General features: G+C 37.2%; 2 protein-coding genes across 5 annotated transcripts in view; both read right to left on the bottom strand.

The window, feature by feature from the left end:
• Positions 1-5,658: 5,658 nt before the first annotated feature.
• On the bottom strand, positions 5,659-12,008 carry LOC124155482 (phospholipid phosphatase 4). Its single transcript, XM_046529325.1, has 5 exons — positions 11,733-12,008; positions 11,545-11,650; positions 11,280-11,427; positions 8,135-8,530; positions 5,659-6,638 (listed from the first exon to the last, which is right to left on the bottom strand). The coding sequence occupies exons 1-5, from the start codon at positions 11,819-11,821 to the stop codon at positions 6,427-6,429; spliced, it is 951 nt and encodes a 316-aa protein (XP_046385281.1). The 5' UTR covers positions 11,822-12,008; the 3' UTR covers positions 5,659-6,426.
• Positions 12,009-13,733: 1,725 nt separating this feature from the next.
• Positions 13,734-19,334, bottom strand: part of LOC124155481 (phosphatidylinositol 4-kinase alpha) — a 69,153-nt gene continuing 63,552 nt past the window's right edge. For all 4 annotated transcript variants that reach the window (XM_046529321.1, XM_046529323.1, XM_046529322.1 and 1 more), the window contains 2 exons: positions 16,058-16,217; positions 13,734-15,598 (listed from right to left, as the gene is read on the bottom strand). In XM_046529321.1, coding sequence (XP_046385277.1) covers positions 15,373-15,598; positions 16,058-16,217 — 386 coding nt within the window. In that variant the 3' untranslated portion in view covers positions 13,734-15,372. The remainder of the gene's footprint in view (positions 15,599-16,057; positions 16,218-19,334) is intronic.

Raw genomic sequence — 19,334 nt, 5'->3', positions numbered from 1 at the left:
GACATAGGTTCGTAATTTCGTAAAAACGAAAATTTCGTAATAACGTTTCTTTTACTGTTGCTTGGATAGGCCCTTTCGACGGGACCAACGATTTGCTTCGTAATAACGAGGACTTCGTAACAACGTTGTTCGTATTAACGAGAGTCTACTGTATGTACCTGCTAAAACCGATTTAAACAGTTTTCATTTAAATTTAAAACTCTTCCTTGATATTTTTAATAAAGAAAACTTTCACAACTTAGCATTTATATATTTACTTACAATAAGTAAACCTACTGCTGTAGAAAAAATTATTAAATACTAGTTTTTATTAGTTAGTGGAGGGTATATTTTTTGAGTGGTGGTATGCAATTTAGTGTGAATGATGTGAGCATGTTGAATAGTGCAAATGAGAGTGTCTCATTTAGTGTGGATAATGGTATTTATTTAATGTGAATGATAATAGGTATTTAATACTTGTGAAATAGGATGTAATTTGTGTCAATCAGATTACGTTGTTTAATGTGAATGAGGGTTTTTTAATTAGTATGATCAGTATGTTATTTAGTGTGAATGATAGCATATCATTTAGTGTAGACAGAGTATGTTGTTTAGTATGAATTTAAATTTGTATGTGATTTAATGTGAATGCGAGATTGGTGTGCTGTGAAAGAGAGTATGACACTTGCAGTGATAGGAAAATTCTGTTTTTGTGATAATATGGGAACATCATTGATATGGATATGTATATGTTGTTTAGGGCTAATGATTTTATGCAACGTAGTGTGCATGAGGGAGTTTACAAATTTATTTGTAAGCCTAACATCAATTTTAGCACAATGAATTTATGAGTAAAAGAAAAATATTAGCCCCATAAATACTTTTAAACATAGGCATGTAAACGATTTTGCATTTTTTCCCTAAGGTACTAAGAGTGCCTTTCTCAGGGAAGCAGACAGACTATGCTTCTGGGGGATCGGGTTAATGTGGTGACCAGAGTACTGGCTTGCCAGCCCGTGGGCTCGGGATCAAAGCCAAGTGGTGACAGAGTATTTTCATAGACTACCCGATCCATGCTTGAGTGCTGTGTGGAGGACATTTCAAGTGCAACACTCCATCCGTCGGATGGGACGTTAGGCCGTGGTCCCCTTGACGCCTTTCATTAAGAGCATGCTAATACCGATGCCGGGTTTCTCTCCACCCTTCCTTACCTATCCTTCCCTAATGGCACATATGACCTTAGCTGTCCGTCACCTCCTCCAAATACAATATAATGCTTTAGGGGTGCTTGGGTGGTTTGTGGGTTGCCTGTACAGATATCTTTTGTGAATTCGCGCTCTCTGGGAAACCAAACATTAAATCAGCTACATATATCGCTTGAATAATGCTGAATATTTAAGTTAATCGTTGGTCATTGACATGCATAATAAAATGTAACTGCGTGGATGCATGGAATGTCAGAGGATAGGTGCCTCTGGGCTAGTGGTGTCTTCCGGGAGTATTAGAGCTGTATTTAGAGTTAGCATTTTTTGTGGTAAACTGTGTGGTAGCAAAAATCCACAAATCTCAGTTCACTTCGCAGGCGTATGGTTTCGAAAAACTCGTTTGGCGGGAGAACAATTATGAATGGCTCACAAATAAAGAGAAAATGCTCTTAAAGAAATTACGCCCTGCATATATTAAAGTAAAATTGAATTTAAAAAATCTACCATGCCATTCCAAAGGGTGTTGGGAGCGACTAACAAAAAAGGTAATCAAGATCCGCCCAAAGCAAGAATTTCAATGGAGATGAAGGAATGCGCTCGAGTCGATATCTGAATCCCCTTCCTAAATGTGGTGAGAAAAGTAAAAATGCATCCACCAATAGGAACCGACCACACCTGAAACACACACTATATAAACCTGGGCACTCGAGAACAGGCATCAATGGCCTTGATGATGATGAATAAGTCATTCATCGAAACGTCACCAAGGGTGGCGATGGAGGATCTAACCCAGATCCGAGAACAATACCCTAGGGTGCATCGGAAAAATCAATTTTTTTTTTCAAATCATCTGGCCCAATGAAAAGTTGTGGGAATTATCAAAAATCAGGCCTACAAAATTTTATACCTCTAGGTGAACCCCTGACCCTCACTCAAATGCCATTTGTGGGGGAAGGGTAAAATATCAGAAAATATAATATTTCATGGCCGTTTTCTTTGAGGAGGCACACTCAAATTTTGCATTTTGTGGCTTAACGGTGGCAGATATGTATAAATGCATGAAATTTTTGTCTTAATGACCATTAACTCGGCAAAATCTATAGGAAATGAAAGTATTGAAAAAGTTCCCGGAAAATTTTTGAAAAATGAAATGCCTGGAAATACAAATTCAATCATTTTGTCGCTAAAAAAATTAGCTTCAAGCAGATGCAGTTATAATATGTTAAAACTAGAAAATAAATTTTAATATTTTTTTATTTTTCTGAGGCTTTGGAGGGGAAAATTTCCAGTCGAATGAGGACCAAATTTTGGAAGACAGACATCTTCAAGAAGTTCCCAGGCTAGTCACATTCAGATGCCAAATTTTTCTATGATCCGAAAATACATGATTTTTATGTAGTAGAGATTACATATGGGCATTAAAAAAATACGCTGAAGTAAACGAATGCTGCGTTGCCACATCTTGCGGGTGAAACTTTGCTTCCTGGTAACAGGCACTGGCCCGGCACAGTTTGGCAACATGACATTAATAGTAGTTGTTAGCATTTACACACATCAATCTTTTTATAGATTATGGATCATGGAAAAATTGCAAATAAATTAAGAAGTGTTTCTATCAATTTAATTTTTTCTTTAGGGGTAAACTGAAGGGCTAGATAATGTTTAACCATTTACGTTAATTTACAACAAAATATGCGTTCTAAAAGTGTGAATAAGCCATTTTATTTATCTACATTAATGTTTGCAACTTATTGTGAAAGATGAATGTTGTAGACATAGTAGTTATCTCTAGGTTGAGTTGCAAAGTTCATGAAGTTGACAAAACGGCTGATTTTTATGGTGCGCGGAGTCATTTATTACACTCGCGTGTCTTGATTTTTGAATTTTTCACAAAGCAAAAAATACATCTGAATTGAGAATAAAATGTCCTTTAAAATGACATTTTATTCATTATTATGGCATCCACTGAAGTTCAGATATAAATTTGCAAAGTATAGCGGCACATCCTTTTGATGCCAACAGTAGGTTGTTAGCATATGTTCATAGCGTATACTAACTACCTACTTGTCCCAGAACAAGGCTCAGAGAGTGGTGCCACAAGGTGGCAAGTCAAAAAACTATGCAGAGGAATATTCAAACGTTCTGGATTTCTGGTCTCTGGATTCTGGATTTGAGATCCTCAACTGTACAAGAAAATTTTGGCAGATACATTTTTATCGCAAAAAATTACCTCTAATCACGCATTTACTTAAATGAGAATTTTTTGAGACTGCTATAAAACTAAAACTTGTTTTTTGGTGTTGCTCATAGAATGCAAATCGGCTTAAAGTTGAACTTCTCTGCTGTATAGACTAAGATACTTATTTATTAAATGCAGAAGTTGATAAAATATCTTGACTCATAAAGAAGCTGAAAACATCATATCAATTTGATTAATTACCATACAGAATACGTACTTTAAGCAATTACCTAAATCTGTTTGGTTGTTAAAATATTAGTGGATAGCTCTAGGAAATGGCAAAAAATGAAGAACCATAGCTCTAAGATTTGGAATCTAATCACAAAATGTAGACCATATATTGAAATATAGAAGTAGTTGCTTGTCATATTAAATCATTTCTCCGGTGTTTTTTAAACAAAAATTCATGTTGTGAAATTAGAACTGCCTCTTCGTAAAAATATTGCATTTAAAACCCATATCATCTTCACAACAAATGAGTTTGAATTACACATTAGTCCATCAGCAGAAGTACATACAGGACAATGATCCAAATATTATTGCACTCCCATCCCATTGCATTTTCAGTGTAACATATATTTTGCATGTTAATATTTGAATGGTAAAGCAATGAAATAATTTTTAAGATGATTTTTTAGAGATAGGGTGTTTGGATACATTGACGGTCTAGGATCAAAGACATTGAAAATATATTCCATAACATAAAGGTTATGTGGGGTACGTGTCATGTCACAATAAATATATTCATGGACAGTAACCCTATGTTTGAATTTTCAAATCAAAAGTTATAGCGGAAATAAGTATTTAACTCTGTGATTTCCAAGACAAAAATTGTATACTGAGAATATATCAGGCCATTTTCATTATAGAAACCTGTTCCCTTGACATCCATGATCACACTTTTGAGCATTTCCATCACACCAGACTTAATTAAATTCAGATCACTTGGGGGACATACCTATGTGATCCACCAGTTGTGGAATACATAACTCAAATGCGATCATATTTTATAAAAATAAAGTAGTTAACTATCCATAAACTTCAATGAATAAAAATAAGAGGCAAAAAATACAATTCTGCTTAAAAAAAGAAAACTTGTACAGGCTGCAAACAATATGTACAGAGCAACCTCGATGAAATGATATCCCACGGTGCACCAATAAACACTCGCTATAGCGAATTGTCGCTTTACCGGAGGTGGGGCAAATATTAGCCAATATACGTGTTGGGAACAGTTATACAGGAACAGGAGTGGTGCGGCGACATAAAATTCTATCCGATAAACGTAAGCATAAATCCAGACGAAAGGCGATGTTTTATTTTTGCATCACTAAATTTCCTTACTCAAACTACGACTAACTATTCAAACAATCATAAGCACCACACTTAATAAAAATCATGCAAAGCATTGTGTTGCCAATCATTATGCCAATGCACAACCGACGAAGCCATTTTTCTATGCACTTATTTAGCGCATTTACGTAATCATTCTATAATTTTGGTATTTTCCATTGAAAATTCAAAAATTAACTGATAAAACAGTATCGCGGTTATTTAATGCCTCAAATGTTTCCATTGGTGTATGTTTATTATTCATATAGGTTAAGCGGCAGTGAAGTGAAATAACGTATTGCATTTGTTTCTGCAGTTTACCACATAAATTTGAGCAATTCATTAACTTCATTTCTAACAGATCGCTAGCAATTACAGAGATTAAGGAATCTTGGTGTAAGTTTTTCCGGCGGTGAAACTCGCTATGGCGAGAGCCAACACCAAAAGGGCCTCGTTAAAACAAATTTTTTAACATGCTATTTATAGGGTGCATCGGCTATCTCTCGTAATAGCGGGGGTCTCGCTATAGCCCGTACTCGCTTTAACGAGGTTCCACTGTACACAGTATGTAAGAGCCAATGGGTGCCAACTCCAAAATAATTTTAAAAACTTCTCCTACTTACCCTACGAACATGAGCGCATTGTCACCTTTAAACTAATGGCAATAAAATGAGTACATACAAGGTATGTATCATCACAATCATATTTGAAAAAAAACATTGAAGTAAGAAAATGAAGTTATGGGACAAAAGGCTGACATAAACAGCATTCCTTGAGAAGAGTCTTCATACTTCCAAGCTGCTATACATAGAGGAACAAAGTTTTAAGCAATGCTCGTATCAGTTCCATACCAACACCAACAAACATGGAAAGTGGAGAGGATCAGAAATTGAGAAAACTATGTCCATTACTTAAGTACTTTCTTTTAATGTTTCACACGGACACCAATGAAACATAACGCTCACAAACATGAACATGTCCAACAATCAGAGGGGTGAGGCTAACTGTAAGTTCAAAGATACTTCAATCAAGGAGAAAACTACATGCAGCGCATCTTGAGATACATCCACCAAGTCCAACTCTGTTAATAAATGCAGTCCTCACTACATGACTAGGTGAACAAATTCTTTCGAGCAATTTTCAACTCAAGAGTTACATAAAATGATTTGAATATTTTAGAAAAATCAGAATTTATGAAAATACTACTTGACCATTATGGAATGTGACAGACGGACACATGACAAAGAAAATTCTTCACAGCCAAGATACAACACCACAGTAAGGAGCCTCAGCTCCCGGAACCCTTGTTTAACGAGCATATGCTTTGCCTCAGAAAAAACATTGAGAAAGGAATGTCGCACTTGGAATGAGAAGGTTATGCATTCAGCTCAGCATGGATTGAAGGCCTTGAAGGAGAAATTGGGATGACAACCTCCAAAACAACAAAGAGAGATAATAAAACTGAAATTTAAAACCTTCCATAAAGAAATAATACTGTATGCATAATCACTGGCACCCTGTTAACCGGTTCTCAAACCATTGCCACAAAATAAAAGCACCCTCACCACATGTCAATTTCACACAATCAGTCCTGCACGAGAACTTAAGAAATTGCAGGAATTAGGAAGGATCAACACAGAACCCATATGGTATGGCAACCCAAGCAAGGTATCATATCCACTTGACTTGCTGCTCAGGGATCAACTCAAAGCCATCTTGCGTGGATGAGGAAGAGGGGGAGACAGGGAGAGGGGGGCGTGGTGGCGAACGGACATCCAGCGAGACATATGGCTGGCTGCAGAGTGGTGATGACAGGGGCGGAAAATACTGCCGGTAGCACAGGTACGACACAGAGAGGCCTAAGAGTGAACCGCACACTACATCTGCAATGAGAGATTAAAAGACTGTCAATTGCAAATACATAATAAAGCTCGAGGCTTGTGTGATCGAGAAGCCAAATATTCTCCATTCACAACGGAGGCAGAGGAGGGTGGCAATGCACAGACAAAAGAGCAGTGATGCCCCAGAACCAAAATATGCATATTATTATGCACCAAATGAAAAAAATATCACTGCCGTAAAAATTTACATCACTTTCAGATTTTCGCAATATATTCGTAGTAAGACCTGCGATACATGGCCTAAATGGAGATTTCTTGTAAGATGTTTGCTTGCAATTACTATTACTTCCAGTTTTTATGAATTAATTTTTAACTCGGGTATATTATATTGCAAAAATATGTTATTGGCTTCAGTTCAGAATATGGTAATGAGGAAGTTATGGGTTGATTCTATCAGTTTTCACATCCGTTTTTATTTCGGCACCTTTCGGTGTCTTTACCCCAATCACCCAAATAGGTCACGTGTCTGCAAAATCTTTCCTCATACCTTCCCTACCTTATTGAATTGCCGATGGCACTCCCAAGAAAGCTATTCCTAGTTCTTACAAGAGGACCGATTAAATCTTTCTATCACCCCTTGCTTCATCTCCGTACCCCCTCGAACCTAAGAACAGCCGGCAGGAGTGGTACACGTTAATAGACACCCTAATACACCGTCGGAAAATAATTTCGAAAGTAGAGTACCGCCCATCTCAAGCACCTGCAGAGAAAGGAATACATAATGGTATGTGAAAACCATTTTTGTTAAATATCTGATGCTTATGGGAGGTCATATCGGAGCTGAAAGGCATTGGAGCTGAAAACAAGAAACGAGTAATAGAATTTGTGACGAGAATAATAGCTTGAGAAGAAAATGTAGAAATTATTCGATATTCTAGAACCCTTCCCTGATACTTAGGATTAAGGTACAAAGAATATGCCGAAATATCTTGCACGGCATTACCATCCCAATCAAACAGCTGTTCACGGCGATTCCTTGTACTTATAAATTTGCTTTACATCCTTCTAAACCAAAAATTTCCTATGGCAGAGGCAAAATACCAGTGACGATACCAGTAAAACATTACAAATTCATTTTCCTCGTATCTTTTTGGATACATTGCACAGAAAAAAAAATTGAAAGAAAACGGTGGCGGTGACGGGAAAAATCATACCTTTTGCAACCCGCATCACGTGTATATCCCACTGTGCGATTGATGTGATATCACATCATAAATTTAAAAATTCATACCTAATAAATTAGAGCCAAGAAATTTTTTTCATTATTTTCCCAGCTCTTTTGGCATCCATGCATGCGTTTTGCAATAAAAAACGGAAGCCACACCGGGGGATGATTTTAAGTTTTACATGGTCAGTATTGAAAGTGTTAAACTTTGTCAATGGTAAATACAATTATCAAGATTCACGGTGGTATTTACTGAAAACAAACACTTTCAAGCTTAAAAGAAAGTCCCAATATTGTTAAGTTATTGCGTTACCTTGCCAATGATGGTGATAGTCGCATGTTCGGCTGAGTGCTATCAACAGAGCTCCGACCACGGGCAGCAGGCTAATGCAAAGACGCCAACCAGACCTCTGGCGCTTGACGACCCCACTCCACCCCCCAGACGACAGCAGCAACCACGAAGTCTCTCCACCACCCTCCACGCCCACCCCCCGCACCCCCTTGCTCAACGCAAATGGACTGAAGACGTGAAGCTTGGCTGCCAAGTAGAAAGCCAGGAAGCCACCACTGGTGAACGCAAATGAAGAGTGGCCACTGGGAAAACTCTTGCGTCCCTCTGCCACCGTTCGAGAGTCCCCCGTGCAGTCCATCTCGGAGTTGGAACGGCCATCGGGGAAACAGCGCCAGAAGAAGTCGGGTCGCGGACGGCCTTGGGAAGGGCATTGAAACATGTGATTACGTTTGTGTTCATTTAACAGCAGCAACAGGTCGCAAATGGGAGAGGGAGGGCTACGCCTACAAGACAAGAGCTTCCACCACCAGAGTATATATGCGTCCCCAAAATGTTGGTGCATGGCCATAGTGCATGATGGGGACAACGTAGAAAAAGAGAACATGGACAGGACATGTGGATGCATACTGTAACAAAATTTTCACTCCCAAGAATAAATATGTTCTAAGAAAAAAATTTGAGGCATTACCTACTGAACTACCCTTGTATATGCAAAGGATAGCCCCCTGCATTGCCACTACGCCAACTCACCCGCTGAAGTTCATTGAGTCTCATTACAAATTTTCTCAAGTCATTCTACAGGAATAAAATAGTGAACAAACCAGTCTTATAGTCACAAAATCAAATATAATTATGACACAAAGCACGGCATTATTTGCAGTGATATTGTGGCAGATTTTTAAAAATAATTTACCTCCATATCTCAGCAAAAATCTACAGCGATAATGGCGAGAAAATGTAATAAATACCTTGACAGACTGGCCGATATACAAGAGAAAGTGAGTTCTGGAGGTGAATTTTTTTAAATATAGTATGAGATGCCCAATTCATGTAGTATTGAACATTTCACGTATCCAGTGTAATTTCCCTTAAATCATTTATAGTGATAAAAATATAGAGGGAGATGGGAATTTAGCTTGAATTTTCCTCCTTCCAGTAGTTCAGAAAATACCGAAAATCCATTTCCAAACTGTGCCCAAAGAGGAGCTGCTAAATTAGTTGCAATACTTTCGAATGCAACTGAACATGAAAATACCATACCTTAAAAAGCATTAGTACCAGCAGGGTTATTCCACTAATCGTATGGCCGGGCCATAAGTCGAAATCGACCATAACTACAGCCTCGAGACACATGTATGGCTTTGAGCGATTCTACTCTGAGCGAAAGGCCATAAGTCGGGTGGTAGCTATGGCCTAAAGGCCGTATTACTATGGCCTGCCTAGGAGGCCGTCATAACACGAGCCGTACGAAATAACATTGCTCGCCTAAGGAGTTGTAAAAGAAATTTACTATGTGTCATCGATTATATAGAGATTATTTCAAGAAATATATGAATATTGCGGGGGACCACAATACGGATTCAACGGGCATTGGCTAGATAAATGAAAGAAAGACCTCGATTTCATCTGGAAAGGAGGTTACGGGATACGTGTAATCCGTTCGCATACAATGATGATATTTTCATTAAATATTTCCGCCCGTCAAAAGAATTTGTTACTTACTTTGTAAATAGATATAGTGAATGAACTAAAAGTTCACTCATAGTTAAAAAGTTAGAAATACTTTTTAAATGGCTGCTCTATTGAAGTGAACGGAGGAACGGGCTTTTATTTGCTTTATGTTCTACATTTGCTAGCAGATTTCTTACTTATTTGTTTCAAAAAGCTGTAGGTAACTTGAAATATTTGCTATGAAATGTTTTATATTTTAAGATTCTTGTTGTAGTACAGCTCACTAGGGAGGATATCAAAGAAACATAGAGCAAGACATTTTTTTGGCAATCAGGCAATCTACAGTAAGTCGATGCATAAAGTACAAATGCTGTCCACAAATCAAGGAAAGAATGATAGTCTCATATTGATGTTATAATTCTATACAGCTACCTAAACATAAGCCTCTGATAATAAAATTAATGAAACTTAAAGTTTCAATTTCATCTTTAGATTTCGTGAATTGGCTGGATTTCTAAGGCCAAATCTTTTTGGGGGCAAATGATTGCAGCCATGAGACAATATAAGTTACACCACTGGAAAGAGAGGAAGAGGGTTAGAACTACTGTCATGTTCTAACTCTATCCATTACATGTACAATTCACAAATATTATAATACTGTACGGTACAAATTCCTCTGCTTCTTCTTGCCTGTGATTTGCGTTCTTCACTTTTTTCAAAGCTCTCCAGCGTCTGCCGCCAGGTCAGTGTTTAAAGAAAATCCAAATTTGTCCTTTAATCAGAGTCTATTTCGGTTGATGACCATATAATTAAATTTTTATCCATGTTGGAACAAACTTCCTTCTCAAAAAATGACTACTGTTTAAAAAAAAGTGAAACCAACTTATAGTACCAATTGTAATTTTCATACTCGCCTACAGAAACAGTGTTAAGACTTTTGGCCGGGCCATACGATATGGCCCCACGAGAGTGGAGTCGGTATAGGCCATAATTTCAGGTCAGGCCTTACTTAACTTACAGCCAGCCTTACGTATGGCCCCCTTTAGCAGAATAGCCCTGCAGGGCCAAAGTGTTCATGATTTTCCTAACCTTAAGTTTTATCTGGATAAAATAGAATGGGTCTCATGGGTCTTTGTGAAGTTGAGGCACCAAGTACAATTTTGTCGATTTAATTTTTGCTGTCCAAATATATATGTATATATAAAAGAAAGCCAACCAAATTAAAAGTGTATAATTATATTGGCCACACCGTAGACAGTGTAAACATTGCACTAGACTAAAGAGCTTGAAGAATAAACAAAAAGTAAATGTTTAGTTTATTAAGCCTGCTGCTTGCTTTAACTTTCCACGTCAAAAAATAAATATAAGTAAAAGTGTCTTCTACGTCCAGCATTCGTCACTAAAGGTATTCACGATTAAGCAATAATTTTCCAATAGGAGGAGCATAGTCAGGCTCACTATATTTTATTTCTTAAATAAAAACGTAGGTACGTACCAACAATGATTTTAACCGTGTTGGTTAACACCCCATTCATAGCTAGCGCCAAGGACAGCGCCAGAATGGCTTGGCATACGTCAGTCTTATCTTTCTGCACAAGAAACACTATTAGGATCACTATGGTTGGAGTAAGGAACACCAAAGGCTGAAATGGACATTTTAAGTGAATTATTCGAGGACGTCGACGAAGCAAACAACAAAAGCCATGTAATTTGCAATGATTTTGAAACTATGAACAAAGCTTTGTCCCGATTAAACTCACCCACAAAACGCTACTAGGGACATAGCTGTTGGTCCTCGGGTTTTTATATAGCCAAAGCTCATCTGGCTGAATTACTCGAACGAATGGGGTGGCACCTTCAAGCTCCCTGAAACATTCAGGCAATATAGAAAAACCTCAGCTATCAATGTATACCATCCTGTAAAGACCATAACACACATCAATCTTACAAAAACAAAATTGACAAGAGGGCTCTAATTAAAACTTCAAGCCATATGTTTCCATCAATGTCAACACGGACACGCCTCGCCTGAGGCATTACGGCGAAAAGAATAGTTATCAGGCCATGTCTAAATATGTTTTCCCAAGGATTGGAGGAATGTTTCCCTTAGCCTGCCTTCACCCTAACTTCTTCGCTGATCCATGAATATGATGAATATTAAATTTTAATTCGGTGAGTCGGTCGCGATGCTCGCATCGTGAACGTAACAAGTGAACGGAAACACGGAAATGAAGAACGGGTCAAAATGAAGCACGATAATACGAAAGAATATTGCAAGGAGGTGCGGAGGCCCTCCGCCAGAAAAATTAAGATAAATGGTTTTTCGGCCTTCTGAGGGATATTTTATTAATCCTCACACTATTCTATAAGTAATATTAATCCAACTAAGTAAAATAGATTCATCTTAAAAATTTCTGTGAGCTCTGGCAGAGGTTTTATCCCCGAAAACCCCCCCTCACTGCGCCACGGGTTACAACGACGGTCTTGGTGTTCATTGTGCTAAGTAAAATGGAGAAAAACTTACAGTAACTAATTTAATAGTTAATATCTATAAGCAAAAATTATAAGAATATGGACCATTAAATAATTAAATTATCTCTTCTCAACATCTAGCCCTACTTAAATACTTTTTTACATTTAATGTACAAATTGATTGAAGTATAGCAAAAACAACGAGCAGTAACCAAACCATGAAATGACCACATAGGTGAACCATTGAACCCTATTAGTTTTAAAATACGTAAGACCAGAAGGACACAATCAGCCAGTTGATCATGGACATGCAGATGAATGTGAACACCCACTTGAATGAGATTACCCAGATGAATGTAAACACCCCCTATACATATGAATGCAAATGCCCAGGCAAAGTCCGGTAAAATTTTCTGGAGGGCGGCCCACGCAACTCCTCCTTACCCTGGCAGGTATGCAATACCCCCACACCCTTAGATATTAGTTGTGCCTAAACCCCCCCCTAGCCAAAATTCTTAGCTGCACCCCTGCAAGAGTGCAGTGCAAGAAGCATGGGAACAGGCATTTTCAATAATCCTCATTTTCGATCTGATTCGTTTTAGTGAACTGTTTAGAGTTTGGTTCTTTTTCATACATCTCCACCAAATGATTGTTGGCTTGGGGAATATTGAAGTGCATTATAATCATGAAAGTTTTATTTATTAGTTCACTACCGATATTTTGGGGAGCTGGGTCCAAAGTGCACCAATATGCAGTCCACATCCTCAATCCACACCTTTATCCTTCGGGTATGCCCTGAGCCATGAAATTAACTTCCAACTATCTTTCATGCACTGTGGTAGTTCCACTCGATGTTAATGGTTTTCTGTGGTGATGCATATTTAATTAAACAGAAAATTACAAAAAAACTAATATAGTACTTGAATCATAATACAATACCTAATACACAAACTGTCATTAGATGATTCATTAATCCATCACCAACTGTTCCTCCCTTCAAGAAAAGAGTTGGGAGGGTATCAAAAAGGGTCTTCCATGTCTGCTTTGCCCCATTCCTTTAGGGTCCGACTTCCTTTGAACATTTTCACATGCAGGAGAAGACCACTAGTCTCTCTTGCTGTTGCAGCTGAATGATTAAAATTGAGTCTAATGCCAAAGTTTTTTCAATCGACCATTGCAAAGGAATGAAGTTGGGCATAGAACCAAGAAATCAATATAACTGCAATGAATCCAGCATTCCTCCATCACCTTTGAATCTCCAGTAATTCCCTGCCTTTGCTGAGTCCTCTCTTGGCCTACTTGTCTTAGCGTCACTGCTCTCGGGTGCATAGGGCACATTGCTCATTGATAAAGACCCCTTAAAAAACATTTTACACAATACTTTCACACACTACTTTCCACTGGCCCTCCTCAAAACCTTTAGTCCCAAACGGGCCCAAAAAATAAAGGAGAAGGAAAATAAAATGAATACAATATATAAATGTTTACACGTCAACATGTAATATTTCTTTGCAGTAATCAACAAGTACAATTAACACATACATTAAAATACTTAAAACAATACAACAACAATAGAATTAATATTCCTAACATATACCCTAAAGTACATTACACAGAAAAAATAAAAATACTCCCATTTCAAAAAGAAATTTTATACAAAATATACACTTATTTTTGGGAAAATACTTTACATCATGGAAATGATAAATATTCAATCATTTCAGATATACTATGATAAAAATTATTGCTACAGTCTGAAAAAAGCTTGGTGAAGAGTACCACATACGCACCAGCACTAATAAATGTATTTACATTTCTAAAAACTAAGGAGATGTCATAACAACTTTGCATTTCCACATGGGAAAGGTAAGTCAGCAGGAACCCCGAGAATAGTGGACCCAGTGAAGATTGCACAAAGTATAAACACAAGGGAAAAAAATAACTCTCTCTGGTAACACGATAAGGATGTCCTCAACTTTTGGTAAATATTCAATCCCTTAACCTAGGGTGCATTGGGTAATGGGATTTTCAGCCTCAATATTACATACATACAGATGTGTGGCTACACTATCCAGAATAGCTGGGCAAGGAACACAAAACTCATGATGCCAAAAAATAATTGGCAATCAACATAAATGATTTCTTATCATAGGCAATCATTCATCAATTTCACTGTCATACATCGATTCTCCAGAATGGGGGGAAGGCTGCTGAATTGGGACTAAGTCACTCACGTGACTATGGATTCCTTGATGCTGACTTGATCACAGGTATAAATTGAGAAATCAGGAGATGGATTTCCAAGGAATAAATTATCACTATTTCCCCAGTTGCACTTTCAGGGAATAGTGTTACATGAAGTAAGATTGTATTCATCACATACCTGTCACAATGTAACCATTAAATCCTAAAATATTCATTAATAATGCCATACATATTGAAAAAATGTTATCTGCAATATATAATTTTAAGCTCAAAATAATGCACAGTATTTCTTGGATTTAAACCAAAGACCAAATCTCTGAAAATGCCTTGAAAAACTAAAGCTAATGGAACATGCATTTAACAAATAAAATATCTGAGCGATATATGCCCCATAATGAATTTTTCTTTGAAGAAGGTAAATAAATATGTATCAAGCACTCAATAACTTCAAATAAAAAATAAAGGAATGTCCATCTCAGTAAAGAACTTAATCCAAACCAAAAATCAAAACAGTAGATAAGTTAGTCCTTCCATTCTAACTACATACTATCATCCAAGTTGTTGAGAAGTATGTCGAGGGCTAACAATACTTCATTTCCGTTTTTAATTCTTTCTTACATATGATGCTATAACAATGTCATTGGCACAGTTTAGAATTTAAACTGTTAGGCAAAGATGATTTATTATGAAACCCACAATTATTAGAACAAACTATCAGCAATTAATTAATTCAAAAAGGTGAAATTATGAGAAGAGAAACCAAGCCCATCAAAATGAAAGGTGGACCGATAATCATTCTCAAATTAGTTCATTTATTTTAGATTCGTTCCACTTATTCACAACTGCATATGAAAAATAAAGCAATATTTGGCCTCCAATTCCTTGGTATGCCCATCTGGCGTTGAAGAAATTTAATAAGGTATTTGGTTTTGGTAATACTGTATCATATCGTATGTTCGAGTACGGAAATTCAAGAAAGACTGCCTGATGATGGACATCATATAAGCAGCAGCCTCCTTCTCATTCGTGTTGGGGGAGAAGCGTTGCTGGAGTAGCTTGATGGTCTGTCCTCGGAAGCAAGGCAGGCCCGTGTCAAGCATCAGAGACACGAGTGAGATGATTGCCTCATGGTATGGCCTGCACGGAGACACAAGAAGCAGTTGGATCATAGGCAGGATTAATCACAAAACATCAGAAGAGAATGGAAGACTTTGAGGCAGGCAATGAAAAGCCAATGGATAGATAGGACGAGGAATGAGGTGGTGTAATGTAGAATGAGAGAAGAAAGAGTCAACACTGTGACGATCCACATCCCAAAGGTGGAAAGTTGGATAGGATAGGTGAGGATCAATAATGTCATGCAGTACAGCAATATTACACAAGAAATAAAATAGAGGGGAAGACTGAAGGCAAAGTACTGTGAGGAAGGCTATGAGATAAGTAATTGGGACAAATCAAGGACGACATAAGGATGAGGGACATCTGGGAAATAAGGACATGGCTGAGGAAAGGAAGACATATGTGTACCAATAATCATTAGTTTGTGCTGCATATGAAGGAGAGGTGTCTCACATTCAAGAGCGCACAAGAACATACCTAACAGCGAGGTAGGCTTGAATACAGAGCTCCGTGTACCACTTGAAGGGGTCTGCCTCCATCTTGCCACCCATGACCATCACCATTTCATCAGTCAATTTGATGTGAGGCTCAAACCCTAAGTTCCCCCCTGGTGAACTCTCAAACATGAATCCAAAATCTGCAAAGATTCCATAAGTAAGTATATATTAAATATATTTCAATACACTGGCATACATACCAATGAACATTATTGAGCATATACATCATGATAGGCATGATGGTCTGATGAAGACAACTGTCGAAAGGAGAATTTTAAAACTATAAACATTTAAGATTTGATTCTTCATAAGAGTTTTTTTGCATTCAGCCATTAAAACCATTGCATGACTCTCCAATTCACTGCAAAAATACCAATGGCGTATATGTAGTATGTACACATTTACTGACAGGTTAGCAATTATAGAGAGTTCAGCAGAAAGTTTGCACCTGTGCGTGCATCAGCTGAATGCAACCATTATACATATTATTTCACGCATTATTTCAAAGACAGTATATGCTAATGCTTGGTTACTGAAACAATAGACACCTATCTGTGTCTATATGTGCAACATATCTATTATGCGATGCATATTCATAATACAAATATTTTGTTAAACAACACCAGCAAAGGAGAAAGCAATAGTATTAATTCTAAATTTTGAGCAATCAAAATTCAATGAGATGAGATTAAATTTCATACAAACTAAAATAATATAGATTAATAAATACAGTAAAAGCTCAGAATAGCAAGTACTCTCAATGAATTGAACAATGCTTGCAGTAACCATTATAATAGAAGGGATTACACTACCAAATATTTTGTCTGATTTATAAAGCAACGGGTGTAAGAAAGGCTCTCACCAAATTTTACCTCCGAGCGCAGAATAATTTCGCCCCTAGAGCAGTTTGAAGTTTCAACTTGAATTCCGCGCCAAAAACGTATTTCTCGGGCGACGCCATGTTGATGACGTGTGAACCTCATGAGATCTGCATTGCTTGCATAAGGAGTGCATTGTCGTACATGTTATTTCGAGTATAAGTTAATACCAGAGAAAATGGAGAATTTTAAATGAGTGGGAGGGAACCTTATGTATATTGTTGTGTGCCGAGATGTGAATTTACCTCTCGTTAAACGCCAGAAAAGTATTTTTTGTGGTGCCAAACGACACAGACCGGGGAAGGCGGTGACGCGACGCTGCACGGAGACTGCATATTCCTTAAGAAATAGGCTGTTAAAGAATGTGTGAGGGCCATTTTAATGTAAATCTCTTCTGCTTCTCAAAGAGATTTAGTTTCCATTACTTCTTTTGTTGTCTTTGACCACACATCGCAAAAATTTCGTATGTGCTTAAATATATACGCACTCAACGGGAAATTTTACTTTTTAATTGCAAATATATCATTATGCTTCAATTTATGTTGGATTTAATAATTATTTCGTGTGCATTTACTGCATATTTGCCCTGGTTTTCACTATTTGTTTCTATCTTGCGCATTAAAGCCAACCACTGCAACGGAAAGGGTCTTCGACACTAACCTATTGATGTGTCGAATAGTACGAACTAATACATGATAATCTCAAATTTGTACTCCAGGAACACTACGATATCGAATTACTCACAATAAACAGAAATAAACACATTTGGCTCCCGGTGCCGCCAGGTCTATACATAGAAGAACAAGTAGTAAATTATAAACACGGATAACTTTGCAAATCTTACAACAAAACAGAGAAAACGGAGGCAAATACTTACTGAATAAATACTCGCAAATAGTTTGAACTGTCATTAATAGAAAAAGAATAATTGACAAATAATAAATTATAATGTGTGACTCCTTTCGCCAAACTTAAAACTATACATTAATGCTAACGCCAAGATTTTATCCACCATTTTTCTCTTAATTTTAAAAATTCGCATTGGCAATAATAAAAGCATAATATCAAATAGAGTGAAATTACGATTATAAAAAACCTGTTAATAAGTAGGAAAAGGAGCTGAAAAAATTATGAGAGACAGTCCCGACCCCTCAATCTTCACTACCCGAGCTCAAAGCGTTGCTCACTAGGCCACCGCCGCGGCGACCCAATTCATGTAAAAAATCATATAATAATTACTTTAACCACTAAGGGTAAAAACCGGTGCAAGTATGCAGTAAATGCTCACGAAATAATCTTTACACCCTACATAAATAGAAGCGGAATGATAAATTTGCAGTATTAAAATAATTTGTCCCTTTGTGTGCATGTATATAATCACAAACGGAATGTCAGCGGAGTGCATCAGGTAACTACGAAAGGAGTATAGGATACTAATGTTCCTTGAGAAGCAGAAGTGGTGCCACAAACTTGGTCCTAAAACTTTGGAAAGTGACTGTACGTGTAACTCTGATGTAAATATACGTGAACTTACAGATATATTTTCATGTAAAAATCCCCATCTCTGAGTTAACTGAGAATTACTCTTTCATTTTGATGACAATTGTTTACCATTTTTCATAGTACGAAACTGACTTGAACATTTATCAGGAACATATGTGGACCAAGCGAGACCTCTGCTTTAAAAAATGCTGTTCCAACGAAATTTGAATGCTAATCCTAAAAGAAACGGAGAGAACCCAGAATTTCCTCCCTTCAGAGGGCAAGAAAACAGCTGTAGCTATAGCACATTTGTTCATTTATTTTACAATTTACATCCGGAAACTAAAAACCAGTAATAAGTAAAGGATTTTATGATGCCAATAACCAAGCCTCTGCTCGTAAAAACCATAATTATGGTCGGATTTTACAAAAGATAACTCTTAAAATATTTAAAGCACAAATTCACACAATGCCTATAAGTACCAGTAGAATATATTCACAACTTTCAAAAATACAGCAGAAATGATTCCATTCATTCGTATTGTTTTGGTTTTCAATAACCCAGCCGCTGCTCATTAAAACTATAATTATGGTCGGATTTTTACCACATAACTCTGAAACACTGAACACGAATTAAAACATCCATCCGATAATTGCCGTTATTACCGTCTCTTTCAAAAGTGTAAACATTTCATCTTAAGAAGTTTCATTTCAATGAGATGATTCTTTTTGAGACAAAAAATTGTCCAGAGTCCCTGTTAATAATGTCGGTACACTTCTGGTATCTGCCAGAACAAAATTAACATTGTGTTTCGCCATAACGATTAACTTTTGGCCACTATTTCCATGAACGCAGTGTGTTTACAGCTTCTTCAAGCATTACTCTCGCGACATTCA

The sequence above is a fragment of the Ischnura elegans genome, chromosome 3, assembly GCF_921293095.1.
Source record: "Ischnura elegans chromosome 3, ioIscEleg1.1, whole genome shotgun sequence".
NCBI classification, from domain to species: Eukaryota; Metazoa; Arthropoda; class Insecta; order Odonata; family Coenagrionidae; genus Ischnura; species Ischnura elegans.
This window is presented reverse-complemented; position numbering and strand designations above follow the sequence as displayed.

Coding starts and splice junctions, on each gene's coding strand:
- LOC124155482 (XM_046529325.1), bottom strand. CDS start 11,821: ATGCCTCAGGCGAGGCGTGTCCGTGTTGACATTGATGGAAACATATGG. Junction 11,428..11,544: donor TCCCTAGTAGCGTTTTGTGG/GTGAGTTTAATC, acceptor TGTCCATTTCAG/CCTTTGGTGTTCCTTACTCC. Junction 6,639..8,134: donor CTATCACCATCATTGGCAAG/GTAACGCAATAA, acceptor CTCTCATTGCAG/ATGTAGTGTGCGGTTCACTC.